Genomic DNA, 15,468 nt, shown 5'->3' with positions numbered 1-15,468 from the left:
ATTTACCAACAAATTTAAACACTGCATGAATATATAGCCTCATGCTACATAATTAAATACTAATCCTTCTTTCATGATGAACTATAATGTATCTTAAATAGAAAACTATCTTTAGATTTTTCCTCAAAAACATTTTATTTTAAAAGATCCGATTTAAATTTAAAAAATTAGATTTGAATTTTAAAAAAATGATTTTTAATTTTTTTTAAAAAAAATCATTGGTTTTTATCCACCCTGCCCACTAGTTGTCTGCTCTTTACCAACAGCACTCCCTTCACAGTCAGATGGTTCTGCAGCACAGTCAGATGGTTCCTGGCCTGACTCTTCCGCATGACTCTCAGTGAGAATTTCAACAGCCTGCATTAAGTCACCATCAGCAGCCTAATGACAGAAGGAACAAATTAGGAAAGTAAGCATTGTTTAGAAAGGGAGAAGCATCTTGACAAAATTCAGGGAGAAGCATCCTGATAAAATAAAATGCAAAAGGCAAACCGTATGTAAGGCTGATGCTGTTTAGCTCTTCTTTGAATATAATCATTCTACCATCTTTGGTATGATTCAAAGAGAGCAAATCTTTGAGTGCGTATATTGCTCAATTATTTGGTATACATTTATAGTCAGCTTGTCTTGCTGAATCTTTTAAATGTAATGTACAGTTTCATTAACAGACAACTTCTCACTGAATTGTACACAGAATCGATTCATTTGTTTATAATCTGCTTGATTCACAGAGAAACGAGAGTTGTATGTCTTAATTTATTCAGAAATAAACATAAAAGGAAAAAAAGAACCATCCTGGTGTTTCACCGAGAACAAGTTAAGCTCAGTGGAGAGTGATGGCAGTGACGGCGGACCTCCCAGCTCACTTGCCTACGGAGCCCGAAGAAAGTGAAGGCGTTCCCTCCCCCCTTCCCGTGCCATGGTCCAAGGGAGGCTGCTGGAGGGGGCCTAGTCTCCGCCTCGGCCACCTCACTCTCCTCCTAGCAGCCACCCGGGCATGCTGCAGGGAGACAAGAGGCTTTCCTTTACGCCAGCAGGGGAACAGGATGGCCCAGAGAAATATTTCAGGGCAGAGCCAAAGGTGGAGCAGGAACCTGAGAGGGGGTAATATGTCCAAGGAGGAACAGGCTGCCAGCTCATGCTGGAGATCCTCCACCGCAGCTGCAGCTCCTGCCACAGAGATCAACCTGGGAATCCAAGCCAGTGAGGTGACCTGCTGGGCAATGCCGCTGTCCATTTCCATGGCACTCACAGGTTGTGCATGGAAGGGGACAGTTGCTTAAATGTTGACAGAAAAATTAACGGTAAATGATTCTTTACCATCCAGTCTTGTAAACGTTTCATAATTCACTGTGACACTGAGAGATCTCTGTCTTTCGGTGCTACACCTCTGAAGATGCCAGCCACAGCTGCTGGCGAAACGTCAGGAACTACAATGCCAAGACCACGGCAATACAGCCCGGAAAACCCACAACAACCATCGTTCTCCGGCCGTGAAAGCCTTCGACAATACATCTTTCATAATTTACATCCCTAAAATAATAAAATATCTGTACCATGCCATACAACATGTATTTCAGGTTACAGCACATCAGCTGTTCAGCTGAATATTTATTTACACTCAAGACGAGTAACATGAAGAAATTTACGCAAAACAACCTACAGCATTCAATAATTATTCCTATGATGGGTTTGAATGTTTATTGTTGATATGTAAATAATTTTGGTAGCAATTAATGTGCTATAATTTATTCAGAATATTTCTATGCCACCTCTTCAGAGTACTGCTTGAGGTAGCTTCCAATTAAAAACTACAGTATAAAAACAAGCCCTTAAAAATCCATTTAAAAAAGAAGTCATAATGGGTCTGATGATACATTAAAGAGTCAATTGTTTTTATTGTTATAAAGTATAATGTGATATCCAAACAAGTTGGCAGTCCGACTTATTTGTGACTACACAAGGTTGTTTCTATCCCAGTAACTAACATGCACATCAGCAGAATACTCACCTTCAGGGTTGCATGGAGAACTGCAGGATCTTGAATTCCTGTGATCTCTCTCAGCTGGTTTAAAAGCACACTGGCACACTACGGCAGAACAGGAACACATAAAGAAGAACATGTCAAAAAGATAATATGAACAGCTCAATAGTGAAACAAGACCTAATAAAGATCATGTTGCTGTTGGCCTCTTATAACTCCTAATTTTTGTTTAAGTTTCAGAAGAATGGGGGAGGGGGGGTCGCATTTCATATGTTTAAATGAAAAAGTTCTCCTTTATTACAAGTCCACATTAAAGCTACTAACTCTCAGTAAGTGCTGCTCAGCATTGTGCATTTTATTTCTGTCCTATTCACCCACTGTTGTACACAACCACACCATCCCACTCCCAATCGACAAGAAATACCATGTTCAGGCAAATGCCTACAAAGGATCTCTTGTACAAATGAACTTTTAAAATAAAAAAGTCCTCCTTACAATGTGGCATGTAGGAATTTGGAAGTGTAGGAGCTCCACCAGAGCTATACTCCACTGTCTCCCCACCTCAGTCCTAAAAGTTTATTGAGAGTGTGAGAGTTGCCAAGCACACATGTCCTCATGGCCATGCTGTCCGCATGAACACTATACACCTCCTCTGGACCAAGAGTTCCGCCCAGCTCAAAAGCTTGTATGCTTCAGCACGTAAAGATGATTTTTAAAAATCCCACGTGTTCCATGCTGGGCCTTGTGACTCTCACTTTTACCCAACTAACAATATTCTAACAGTACTGAGCACTCTTTAAAGAGAAAAGCTGGGCCAAGCCTGAGACAGAATATTTCAAATGCCACACTGCTAAAGCTAAAGGGAGTAAGGGCAGCAGGCTAGCGACCCGTGTGTTTATTTTCACCCAGGAGCAGCAGCACATGCAATAAGACATATAAGGAGCTCATGGAATTTGCAGGGGCTTGAAGAAGAGCTATTTTAAGCGGACGGCACATGCCATCTCAGTTTGTCATTTCTCACTTACAACAAGGTGCTAGATATGCACAGCACTCCCAACCAACTCCACCAAGCGGCCTGACAACCACCTGGTTAGTGTCACTATGATTGTCTTTTTGTGATCATTTTACAATTCCACAAAGTAGACAGAAAGGGGAGTTTTATGGTACAGCAGAATCAAAGCCATTTTGCAACAAACATGAAAACTTATTTCAAGCAGCTGCTACCAAGATTTTATTCCATTTATGCATAAAGTTCCCCTCAGGGCAGCAACTAGGTCCCATTAATTCCCAAGGTTTTAAAAAGAGAATGGCCAACAATTGTTTTTAGAAAAATGAAGAAAGCATATAGTGTAATGTCTTCACTTTTCCTCATGGCTGAAGGCAGCTTACAAATCATACTTAAGACATAATTTAATACCAACAAAATCCTAAATAATGCCCCTGAAAAAATGCCTGTGCTTTATACCCCATTAAAAACTCCAGCAAATAAAACAAGATTGCACTGCCTCTTGAAAACGGACAGCGCTCCCCTCCCATACACAGGAACCTTGTGGTAGCGACAGTGGAGACAGTCTGAGCTCTGGTTAATGCGAAGTGGTCTACCTTAAGCTGGGGGATAGCCACTGACAAGCAGCTTGAACAATGCACATGGTCGATGGTTCCTTAGATTATGTAGGTCCTAGACTGTAAAGGCCTTTGAAGGCCAAAAGCAGGGCCCTGAATTGGAACTGCATCTAGCTGTTTCACAGTGAGCAAGAATGTATGAACGAGATCGCATCAGCTAGTGTCTGAAAATGATCAGGCTGCTGCATTCTGAACAAGCTGCTGATTCTCGGTGGTCTTCAAGGGCCGCCCAAAGCACATTGAAGTAACCCAGCTGAGAGGTTACAGAAGCATGGACCAGGAGGCAGCTCACAAATAGCAAGGCTGGGTCCATAAGCACCCCCATACCAGCACTTAACCTGCTCTGCAAATGCCTACTCTGCTCCAGCCACTACTAGGTCCAGTCCCTCTAAAATGTCAGCCTTCCTGACCAGCATCACCCCCGATTCATCTGGATTCAGTTTCAGCTTGTCCTGCTTCAGCTACAGCCTCAAAGCACCCATTCACAGCCAAGACAGGTACATCTAGAGGCTTGGATAATGATATATAGAGCTTAGTGTAGCCTGCTTATTGATGACACCGAGCCCTGAAACTCTCACTTAGCAGCCTCATATAAACATTGAACTCTTTAATAATGTATTTCCATTAAGCACATTATAACATATTAATGGTTGCTAAAATTTACACATCTATACTATATCCAAAGGAATTAGCATTATCAAATGCTGCAGATTGTCTTACATTAAAAAATTCATACTACATATCCTACTATATATAATTCCCTTACTATATATAATTCCCTTCTGACGATTTACATTTATGCTGGTGCGCCTGCACGGCGCACCAGGATAAAAGGGCGCCGTGGAACGCTGCTTACGGAGGGCGCCGCTAGCGGCAGAGGACCAGGTGAGTAGGCCCAGCCTGCTGGCGCCGGGTTTCATAGCCCAGCTGGAGGAGGAGGAGGGCGGCGGCAGTGGCAGCAGTGCAGGAAGGGTGGCACACCTGCAAGTCCTGGGGGAGCTGCAGCGGGGGAGAAGCACCCGCGGCCCACTGTCCTCTGACCCCCGCCAGAGCTGAGCTGCGCTGCTTTTGGCAGAGATGGGGTGACAGGGCAAAGGCGAAGCGCTCACTGCCGCGTCAGCCCCACCGGAGCCAGGTACGCCGCTCTCCGCAGACAGGGGATGAGGGGGCTCAAGCGATGCGCCTGCCGCCCTGCGAGGCCCGCGGGAGCTGGAGATGCGGCAGGAAAAGCGACCCACCTGCCCGGCCTCCCTGGCTCCACATCCCGCTGCCAGCCGTCCCCAAACACCCCTTCCCCCCACCTACCAGCCGTCCCCAGATGGCTTATTAAAAGTTAAGCACCCCCATACCAGCACTTATTAAAAGTTTTTGTTTTGTTCTTCATCACTCTCCCTAATTTTCAATCTGTTCATGTTGGAAAAATAAAGGAGGGAACCCCTTTTTCCCTTCACAAATCTAAACAGAATTATGGGAGTCTGACACCAAAAGCAACATGTAAGTATCATCATAACCTGTATGCATTTCCATAATAATAGGAACACAATCATTCCTCAATGATGCTTTCGATCTGCCAAAAAGTTTTCCGCTCCTCAGGAAATCATTTGATCTCATCTTGAATGGCATATTTAAAATTAGTACTGGACCATGCTTACCACTCACAGAAACAAGCCAGTCAAAATGGATTTTCACTATACAGTGGTATGGCATGATATTAGTCATCTTAAATAAGATTAAAAGTGACACATAATTGGGTATACAGAACCATTCAAAGAACTTCATTACTGGCTGGTCACAACACAGAAATAGTGTGGCAAGTCATTTTTTTAAAAAGTGATGCGTACATGAAAACCAGATCACGATGTTCAGAACATAAAAGGCTCATACTTAACACATTATGCACTTCCCTTTTATAAACATGTTTCCCACCCAAGTACCTCAAACCCATAACATCAGTTCATTTTTAAAAAGCTTTCAGTTATGCATTATTTCTCCAAAAAATGTCTTTATGTTCATTTCTCGGACAGACTTTTTAATGCCAGTTCCACAAGTGGGTTTCTACCATCAAGAAAGAACCAGCTCATGATCTACTAGAAACAGTGCCCATTGTGCAAATAAATACAACAGGATCTAGAAAGCTGGGGCTGGAGAGGGCTGGGGGGGGGGGGTAGGGCTGGCATGGGATTGGCAGGTAGAGGGGGAAGGGGGGTCTTGGAAGGGCTGAGAGGCAGGAGGGGTCTGGGGAGGGATGGCAGGTAGGGAGGCAATGCAGGTTTAGGGAGGGTGGAGAGGCAGGAGGGGTCTGGGGTGGCTGGCAGGTGGGGGTCAAGGGGTGTGTGGGGATGGCTGGCAGGCGGGGTGTGGAGCCAGGGAGGGCGGGCTGGCGGGCTCGCTCTTTGGCTTGCGCCCCCTTGCCCTGGGTCCATGGAGAGCGGCGCGCTGCTGCTCCAGCGGGCCTCGTAGGGCAGCGGTGCTCCACTCGCGCCCCCTCGCCCTGGGTCCGTGGAGAGCAGAGCGCCCGGCTCTGGCAGGGCTGACGTGGCAGCAAGCGCTTCACCCTCGCCCCATCCCTGCCGAAAGCAGCGCAACTTGGCTCCAGCGGGGGTTAGAGAGTGGCAAGCCGTGGGTGCTTCTCCCCCACTCGCCTCCAACTGGCCCATTCGCCCGGCCCTCCACTGCTAGCGGCGCCCTCTGGAAGTGGTGTTCCACGGCACCCTTTTATCCTGGTGCGCCCGCGCAGGCACACCAGCATAAATGTGCGTCATCGGAAAGACACTAAGGGAATCATATATAGTAGGATACCAATTCTACTTCTGAGTAGAGGGAACAAGAAACCTGCTCATCTTAATGGACAGGGAGGTCACCACACAGGAAGACAGTTCTCTGGAAACAGTTCAATCTGATGACATTTTATCAAAGAACAGACCACCCAAAGCACCACCACAACCCACACCACCACCTTATGCTTCATGGACATCTTCAACTATTAACTGTAGTTCATCTGAGCCCCACTCTTTTGCAGTTTCACTCAGGGAATCAATCTACTCATGGTAGTAGTTTTGCCCCTATTAGAAGCGGCTAATTCACTTTTTTTGCACTGAGTAAGAGTGCTGCAGCTGCCAGAGCACAGTGTGGGGAACCAACTGCAAGAAGCCATCAACAAACCAGCTGTTTCCCAGATGGCACTTTTCTGCCTATTCGCCTGGAAAGGATTCTTGCTTATCAGAACCATCCAGGTGAATACAGGTGCTCAGGGCAACCCCTCCCCCCAAAAGATGTTGAGGATGAGCAACACCAGTTGCAAACATTCTGATCCAAGTAGGCTTAGTTTTACCACAGTACCAGAAGTACCTCAATAATTACTAGTGGGAAGAACAGAATCTCTCTTTTGCTGGGTTGGTGCCTTAGGCTAATTGCCTTGTTACCTCTTAGGTCAATTAATTAAGATTTGCAGAATGCACAGGAGATTAAAAACTGTTCCACACTTCGCACCTTCTCTTGGCTGTTTTAGACATGCAAGTGCTTAAACAAAGTTGAGGGGTAAGAGAGGGCTGGACTGAGCATAGTTAAGGAAATACAATTTGCACATTTTGCTACATTCTGAAATAAAATGTTTCTTAAAAACAAGACTGCTAAAATCAGAAGTGCATTCAGTGTACAAATAGAGGATGTTATTTTGCCAATAGATTCACTGAAACTAAAAATCAGGAAGGATAGATTTGCAGTGCACTTACAACTCAGAAAAACAAAGCCCCCCCCCCCCCCGTTTCCCTAGTTTCACGTCCTAGGACTTAAAACAAGACAGCTGAAATTAGCATATGCAGTTCAATACATCCCTACAGCATAGAAATGGTTTCAGCATTGCAGGAAAGAGAAGGGGGGACTCTGGACCACAACAAACAACTGGTGGGTCCACAACCTGCTGAGGCTGTCTACATGGTCAAATGCATGAAAGAAATGTGAAACCTAAGAGACAAGGAGAGCAAGCCCAATTGTCACATATAATAACAACATTCGACTTATATATCGCCCTTCAGGACAACTTAATGCCTACTCAGAGTGGTTTACCAAGTATGTTATCATTATCCCCACAACAAAACACCCTGTGAGGTGGGTGGGGCTAAGAGAGCTCCAGAGAGCTGTGACTAGCCCAAGCTGGCTTCAAGAGGAGGAGTGGGGAATCAAACCCAGCTCTTCAGATTAGAGTCCCGTGCTCGTAACCACGACACCATACAGACTTAGAATAAAGTTTCCCTGTATGGATCTGTGCAGCCCCCCCCCCCCCACACACACACACGACAGACAGAAGGATAGGAGTTGCAAAATGACAGCAAGATTTTAAAGTGAATATTCCCAAAATCCAGGAAAGTCCTGTTTTTCCCTCTCGCTGTAGGAGTACAACCTGGACTCAGATTACATCACCTCCGTGAAATTAACTCACTGCCTCTCATGCCCTGTTGCCCAAAAGGCAGAAGCCATCAATAACTGCCCAAACCAAAAAAGATTTCATAACCTATGACCTTCCTCAAACCCAACAGAAAACTGCACTGGCATCACAGAGAGGGAAAGAGCTCTTGAACGACAAAGTTTTTGCATGTTCACATCCGACACATGTTCTAACAAAACCAAGAGGCACAGATGTATCCGGGAAGTAACAGCATCACGCCCCCCCTTCCTGAAATAATAATAATAACATTTGATTTATACACCGTCCTTCAGGATGACTTAACAGCCACTCAGAGCGATTTACAAAGTATGAGAGAGCTAGAAGCTGTGACTGCCCCAAGGTCACCCAGCTGGCTTCAAGTGGAGAAGTGAGGAATCAAACCCAGTTCTCCAGATCAGAGTCCAGTGCTGTTAACCACTACACCAAACCAAGCCGAAACACGCACTCGCACAAAAAGGTACTTCTTTTCTGTTTAACTCACACCCTCCACATGGAAAGCAGCAGGTCAGAATCTACCCCTAAAGACCGGGGCAGAACTGTGAGGGGGCACTGCCATGAAGTGGGGCCCTGCTTTGGGCGGGGGCGCAGAGAACCGTTAAAAGGGGCCTTTATAAAAAGGTGGCAGAATCCGCTGTGTACTCCTCACCCCCACCCCCCAATCCAAGAAACATCCCAGCTCTGTTGAGTCAGCTGCTGCAAAAATCTCAGAGTGCTTTAAGGGCTCCAAAGAGTTTCGCCGAGATAAATCTTCTGAACCTCAGAGGCCCGAAAGCTCACTCTCGCCACAGTTGCCAACCTCCAGGTGGTGGCTGGAGATCTCCCGGAATTGAACATTATTCCCAGACTAATGGCAGCTCTGCGGGGGGGGGGGAGTGAGGAGCAGTTTGACATGATACTCACGTAACGTCTCTCCCCTCCCCAAGCCTGCCCCCCCGCCTCTACCCACAAATCTACAGGAATTTCCCAACCTGGAGTTGGCAAGCCTCTGGCAAAAGACGAAAGAGGGTCTTTTTTTGCTGTTGTAGGGGAGAGTCCCCCCCCTTTTTAGGAGAGACTTCAGGACCCCCCCCCTCCGGGAAAGAGGGGCAAAAGCGGACGAGGGGTCTCGACTCCTCCGGCCCCTCCCCCAAAGGACCCCTCCCCACAAGCAGGGGAGCGCAGTCAAGGCCCCGCCCTGGTCCCTCACCCTCGCCCGGCTCTCGGCGGCGGCGCTGGCGGCGGCGCCCCCCTCCTGGGCCTGCTGCTGCAGCTCGGCCGTCATGGCGCCCCGTCCCGCTCGGCGACCGCCCGCCCGAGGCCCCTCAACGGCCGCCCGCGAGGCCCCGCCCACCGCACGAGGGCCGCAGCGGCACCACGCCCCCCGCCTGTCTCGCTTCGCCACGCCCCCTCGCAGCCCCGGCGGCTTTCCGCCGATCACGCGCGCCACGCGAGCGGGCGGGCGGCCGTTAAATGCAATCGCGCGCCCCGCCCCGCCCACCTGTTTCTCTCGCCCCTCCCCGCGCGGGTGTTTGGCGCGCGCTCTGAGGGGAGCGTGTTTTCCTCCGCCCTGCCCGGAGCCCGCCTGAGGGAGGCAGGCGAGGGTGGGCGCTCAGTGAGAAATGAGACCAGCGCGCAGACAAACCCGAGGGAGATGGACCAAGAGAAAAGGGCAAGAGTCCAGGAGCACCTATAAGCCATAAAATGTGTGCCGGGGCCTGAGCTTTCCTGAGCCACAGCTCCCTCCTTCAGATACTGGTATCTGAAGAAGTGAGCTGTGGCTCACAAAAGCTCGCACCCTAGAAGGGGAGCCTCCCAAATAACCAGAGTGTTGTGTGGCACCTTTTGATGATGGTCCAAACACAAAGTCACGTCCAGACCAGTTAATAAGACCCACTATTTTAAATCTCACTTTATTAATAAAAACATGTTACATTTGTTTTACTTCATTCCCATCTTTCTAAAGAGGTTTACACCATTCTCTGCTACTCCACTTGATCCTCACACAACCACCCTGTGAGGCAGGCCAGGTTGAAAGTCTGCGACTGACCCAAGGTCACCCAGCGCGAGGCGAGGCAGGCGGGATGGGATTGAGGGGGATCTCTCAGTGAGAAATAAAATAAAATAAAAATGCAGACGAACCCTAGAAGGGGAGCCTCCCAAATAACCTCCCAGTGTCGTGTGGCACTTTCAAGATGGGACAGGGCAAAAGCTGGAACGGGCCAGAACAGACATTAAACAAATAGTTGTATCGGAAAGTAGAGGGGTGTGTTAAAGACATGGGAGAACAAGTTTTTAGAAAAGAAAACATGGAAATATCATGCTTTTATTAACGTTTTCCCTGCCAGAACGATCCCAGAACACCACGGAACAGGCACTAAAGAAATGCTAGTACCGCAAAAAACAGTGGGAAGCATTAAAGCCTGGGATACCAATTAAATCAATACCGCTCTCAGATAAGACTAATGGTGTACCAGAATCAGCTTGCCGTAGACTTTATTCTAGCTGCAAAGGGGGTGTACGTGCTTTGCTTGGATCCGAATGCTGTGTCCATGTTGACGACACTAGTGAGTTAGTGGGAAATGACACCAAACACATGATTTCCACTACACACACTGACAATGGAGAAAATCCAACATGGGATAATTTGCTTTGATCATGGCTTCCTGATCTTCCTAGGTGAGCCATGGCCTGCCTTAAGGGTCTTCGGTGTTTCATTTGTTGTTCATCTACGTTGTGTAGAAAATTGCAGAGATGTTTCTGACTTTGGAAGTTCCAGGGGATCATGACCTTTATACTTTATGAGCTCGAATGATGCTCAAAGGGGGGCATCTGTTAAAGGTTTTTTAGAGACCCTCCTCAAAAATCCCATATGTGAGCATTCATTCTCTCAAGACACCCATACAAGAGGCAAATTTGCCTGTTAGGCAGATTCCCTCTCTCCCTCACTTGAGAGATTAAGGTCATTTTCACATGCCTAAAACCTCTGGAAAATTGCGCAAAACTTGTGGCACAACGGCATCTTCATAGCGCAGTTTCCCATTTAATGGCGCGATTTCTGATGTCATCGTGCCATTAAACGGGAAATCGCGCTATGCCACGAGTTTTGCATAATTTTCCTGAGGCGTTTACAGTTGTGTGAAAACGGCCTAAACTGCAGTGAGGTGAGAAAGTTCAACTGTAAACATTTTCTCTTGTTTTGACTTTGTAATTAAGTTTTAGCCTTGGAAGATCAGTTTCCCAGAGAAGTCTTGAACCCATAACAGAAGCGTGGCTCCAAGCATTTAAAATGTTTGTATTACAGTAAGATCTTACTGACTATTCGGAGAGGAGTGATACATATACTCACTGCTGACACGTGGATTCATCCATACTGAACGAAAGCAGAATCGAAAGCCAAGGGAATCAGGTGCGCTCTGCATGAAGACAGCCTGCCAGGTTGTTTTGACCTACAAGCAGCTCTCCGCAATGATAGCAGTGAAAGCAGCTTTCTCTGTACTCATGCTTTGCAGTATTATCCAATACAATTTTTAAAGTTTGTATATGTACACTCACACATTGTGCAATGCATTTATATTTTGTTTCACTTTTATATTTTCCAAAATACTTAAGTTCACACACCCTCAAGGGAGGGCGTCACAGAAATATAGTTTAGAGCACATGATACTTAGTGATACTTATGTATTCTAAATAATTCTGCATGAACTTTACTGTAGTTTTTCTCCAGCATGTTCTTCAACGATGTATTGCTAGAATTACTTATGTTCTGTTTCAGCATTTCTTCAACTCTCTATTGGATTCTTGATAATGTTACCTCTTTGTAAACTTGTGTTTATTTACCCTAAATTGTACTCCCAACAGGGCCTGTGCTGTGGCTATGTGAATGGTCTCTGACTCTGCGACAGGTGGGGTGGTTCTGAGGAGGCTCCAGGTGACTCCGTGCCTTTGTGTGGCTCTGCTGCCCAAAGGAGCAGGTGCCCAATGGAATCTTGGAGGCTACGGCCCTTGCCAGCTTCCCTCCCTCCTTCAAGTTCACGGCAGGCAGCAGGGTGGGACCTGGAGCGTCACTTGTGTGTGTCTACTGGTTTGCAGGTTCCATAGAGGACTTGCACTCTCCGACAGCTCTTCTGGCATCTGATAAACCAGGCAGAAGTCCACTACATGTGGGGAGTGGAATATGGAGCAAGGCTGTGGGATCTCAGAAGTTCTTCCTCTTCAAGGCCAGACACCTCTCCCGTTTGCTCTTTGTGGAGGCTGGGGTGGACTTTGGGGATCTTGGCGCTGGGGAGTAAGATGGTGGCCCCAAGAGCAGGTTCTCTGGTCCCACAGGTCATCATTTCATTCTGGGGGGCGTCATCCCAGGACTGGAGGATGGCTCACAAGGTTCACCCCGTGTTCTCCTCACACCTTTTCAATGTGGTTTTATGTGCATACATACAACATTATGCCTTTTTGTGATCCACTTGGTTGCTAAATGGAAGGGATGATAAAGTATCTTATAGGATCTTCAACAACAAACCTATTTAGTGGACGAGGCACCTGGATATATGAGAGAGAGCCACTAGCAGACAAACAGTGGCATCCTAAACAGAGGTACTCCCATAAAAGCACATTGATTTCAGAGTGCTTAGACTGGAGTAATTCTGCTTAGGATTGTGCTGAAAGAGACCTTTTTTGCTTTATAGTCCAAAGGACTCTTTATAAAAGCTTCTAGTATTTATTTGGTGTGTTTCTATCCCTCCCTTTCCCCCAAGGAGCTCAGGACAACTTACCTGGTTTTCCCTCCATTTTATCCTTGCAGCAACCCTGTGAAGTAGGCTAGGCTAAGAAAGAACACTTGGACCCAAATGGCAGGCAAGAATCTGTCCTCTGGTCTCCCTCATCCTAATCCAGCAGTGCAACCCTCACCCTTTATATTTCGGCAGCGCAAAGTGCTTTGAAACAAAAAAATCAGTGCAGAAATACTTTGAATCAACTGAGCTGTCAAGTCCATTCATAGTGACAAACTCCTGGGAGGCCTCAGTCCTCAGTCAGGGGGTTCTCTGGCTTATGGAAGCTTTGGCTATCAAGAATGCCCCCCAAATCTACCCCCAAAATCTCTGGGAATTTCCCACCCTGGAGCTGGCAACCCTAGTGTGCAATGCAACCTGTGAATTTTTGCAACTCCGGCACCACCCAAACCTGCATTAGTTCTGCCGAGACATCCTGAGCTGACCACAAAATAAATTTGGCTCAATTTGCCAAAATGTTGCGATCCGTCAAAGGGAGAACATGACACAGTTTTTGACTGCCAGGCCTAGGGCTGCCCACCTATCATCTTGCTCATCTTGCATGAATCTTCTCAGCATTCTCTTGTTGGGTCACAGATGCACCTTTGACACCCCAGCCAATGCATAGAAACGCAGCCTGAAATTATGTCCAAACCCAATTGCTAACAGCATTATATTAAAGGAACCATAATGTTTTCCTTCAACATTGATCAGAATTCTATCTAGTCGAGAATATCTGCATTGGCCCCCAGGTGGCACTCTGACCATATAAGATGCATGCTATAGCCACACTTTTACAAAAAGTTTGTGAGAGCTTTCCAGTTACCAGATGCAAACAGGATTTTGAACTTATTTCGAACTGATCAAGTTCTAAAAAGGCCATATCATGGTTTATATGCAGAGGATGTTCTTTTATCTTCCTCCTTTCCGGTGTCAACACATATTTCGGTAGAATTCTCTCTTTACACAGCTGCTCAGAGACTCACAGTGTGAATGGAATTGAGCAACTGAGATGCAAAAAGGAGAAAAATGTCTTTTGGCTTCCTATCAGACTTGATTTAAATATAAGAGTAGACAACGTCAAACTTTCCTGTGTGATGTATTGTCGAAGGCTTTCACGGCCGGAGAACGATGGTTGTTGTGGGTTTTCTGGGCTGTATAGCCGTGGTCTTGGCATTGTAGTTCCTGACGTTTCGCCAGCAGCTGTGGCTGGCATCTTCAGAGGTGTAGCACCAAAAGGCAGAGATCTCTCAGTGTCACAGTGAATTATGAAATGTTTACAAGACTGGATGGTAAAGAATCATTTACCGTTAATTTTTCTGTCAACATTTAAGCAACTGTCCCCTTCCATGCACAAGTTCCCAAGCCTCTTTTTTTTTTGTATCCTAGCCCTTCTCCCTGACAGTGTAAACATTTTTTCTTTCCAAGTGAAGTGGTGCTATTTTGATAGCACTAAGATCAGATGGGTAATAAATAAATAAATAAATAAATAAATAAATAAATAAATAAATAAATAAATAAATAAATAAATAAATAAATAAATAAAGGAAATAAAAAGGCATTCCCTTATAGCTAGTGTTGTAGAATTCCTTGAAGACATCCCAGATTCTGTGAGCTGTGATAAGCCTTATCTCTCTCCTGCTGATGGGAACAAGAGAACACATCTTCATAGAGTGGACCAAATTAAATTCCCAAAGAAGCTTCTCCTGGTGGTTCTTTGGAGAGAATGCAAAGTCTGGCAACACCATCTACCTTCTGAACGGCGCTTTTAAAATCATCTACTAAGGAGCATGGCCTGACCCACTGAGTATATTTTGTCTTTGTTCAACCTGTCCTAACCCAGTAGTGGAGCACTCTACCGAGAACTTTTTTTAAAATCCAAATGTCCACAGAACCCAAGCTATAAATTATGAGAAAAAGACCCTTTGATATGTTTGTCATGTACAGCCACAAAGCACACTGGTTGTTGTTGGAGGCAAAACAATACAGCTTGATATTTGGGAGGAGGAGGTGCTTCATTTGGGATTCCTCTTTCCCTCCTACACACCACATCTTTGCCTCTCCAGATGTGGTGCTTGGATGAGGGGGGGGGAAATCCTGCTTCTCCCCCTGAATTTGTACATCTGTCATAATTCCAATCATTTTCGGCTCTACTGCCAAGGGAGTGAACAAAAGAAGCTGGCGATTAACTTCAAAGAACTTTGTTGGAGAGGAATAAAGATATTTAGGGCCTATTTTGTGAACTAATTGCATTTGCATATTTATGGGATTTACTGATATAGCAGTAATTAAAAACTATTTAGTAGTCTTAAAGGACACATAACTCAGTTGCTGTTTGCATAATAAACACGTCCCTTATTACATTTATTATGTTTGCATAATAAACCTTTCACCATCCCGATAATTCAGACGACCATTCTGGAGGGGCCATGGCTATATTTCTGTGTTGGGGGTGGGCTGCAGCAGAGCACAGACAAGAGGAGTGGGAAAGAGGGACGGTACTATCCATGCCTGAGCCCCAGGGACTTTAACTGACAAGATTCTAGAAGGGGTGGGAAGGAATCATCCCAGATCTACTCATGCTCCCAATAGCACCAACTCATAGAATCATAGGGTTGGAAGGGACCTCTAGGATTATCTAGTCCAACCCCCTGCACAGTGCAGGGAATTCA

The 15,468-nt window shown here is 46.1% G+C and overlaps 1 protein-coding gene across 6 annotated transcripts in view; it reads right to left on the bottom strand.

Moving 5' to 3' along the window:
* USP28 (ubiquitin specific peptidase 28) overlaps positions 1 to 9,358 on the bottom strand; it is a 41,716-nt gene extending 32,358 nt beyond the window's left edge. For 4 of the 6 annotated variants that reach the window (XM_054997375.1, XM_054997377.1, XM_054997376.1 and 1 more), the window contains exons 1-3: positions 9,238 to 9,358; positions 2,012 to 2,089; positions 261 to 381 (exon numbers count right to left, since the gene is read on the bottom strand). In XM_054997375.1, the coding sequence (XP_054853350.1) occupies positions 261 to 381; positions 2,012 to 2,089; positions 9,238 to 9,312 (274 nt within the window). In that variant the 5' untranslated portion in view covers positions 9,313 to 9,358. Of the gene's footprint in view, positions 1 to 260; positions 382 to 2,011; positions 2,090 to 9,237 lie in introns of those variants that run through there. The other 2 variants (XM_054997378.1, XM_054997379.1) reach the window with 2 other exon arrangements.
* Positions 9,359 to 15,468: the final 6,110 nt, after the last annotated feature.

Source organism: Eublepharis macularius, chromosome 14 (assembly GCF_028583425.1).
Source record: "Eublepharis macularius isolate TG4126 chromosome 14, MPM_Emac_v1.0, whole genome shotgun sequence".
NCBI classification, from domain to species: domain Eukaryota; kingdom Metazoa; phylum Chordata; class Lepidosauria; order Squamata; family Eublepharidae; genus Eublepharis; species Eublepharis macularius.
Note: the sequence above shows the minus strand (reverse complement) of the source record. Positions and strands in the feature narration are given on the sequence as shown.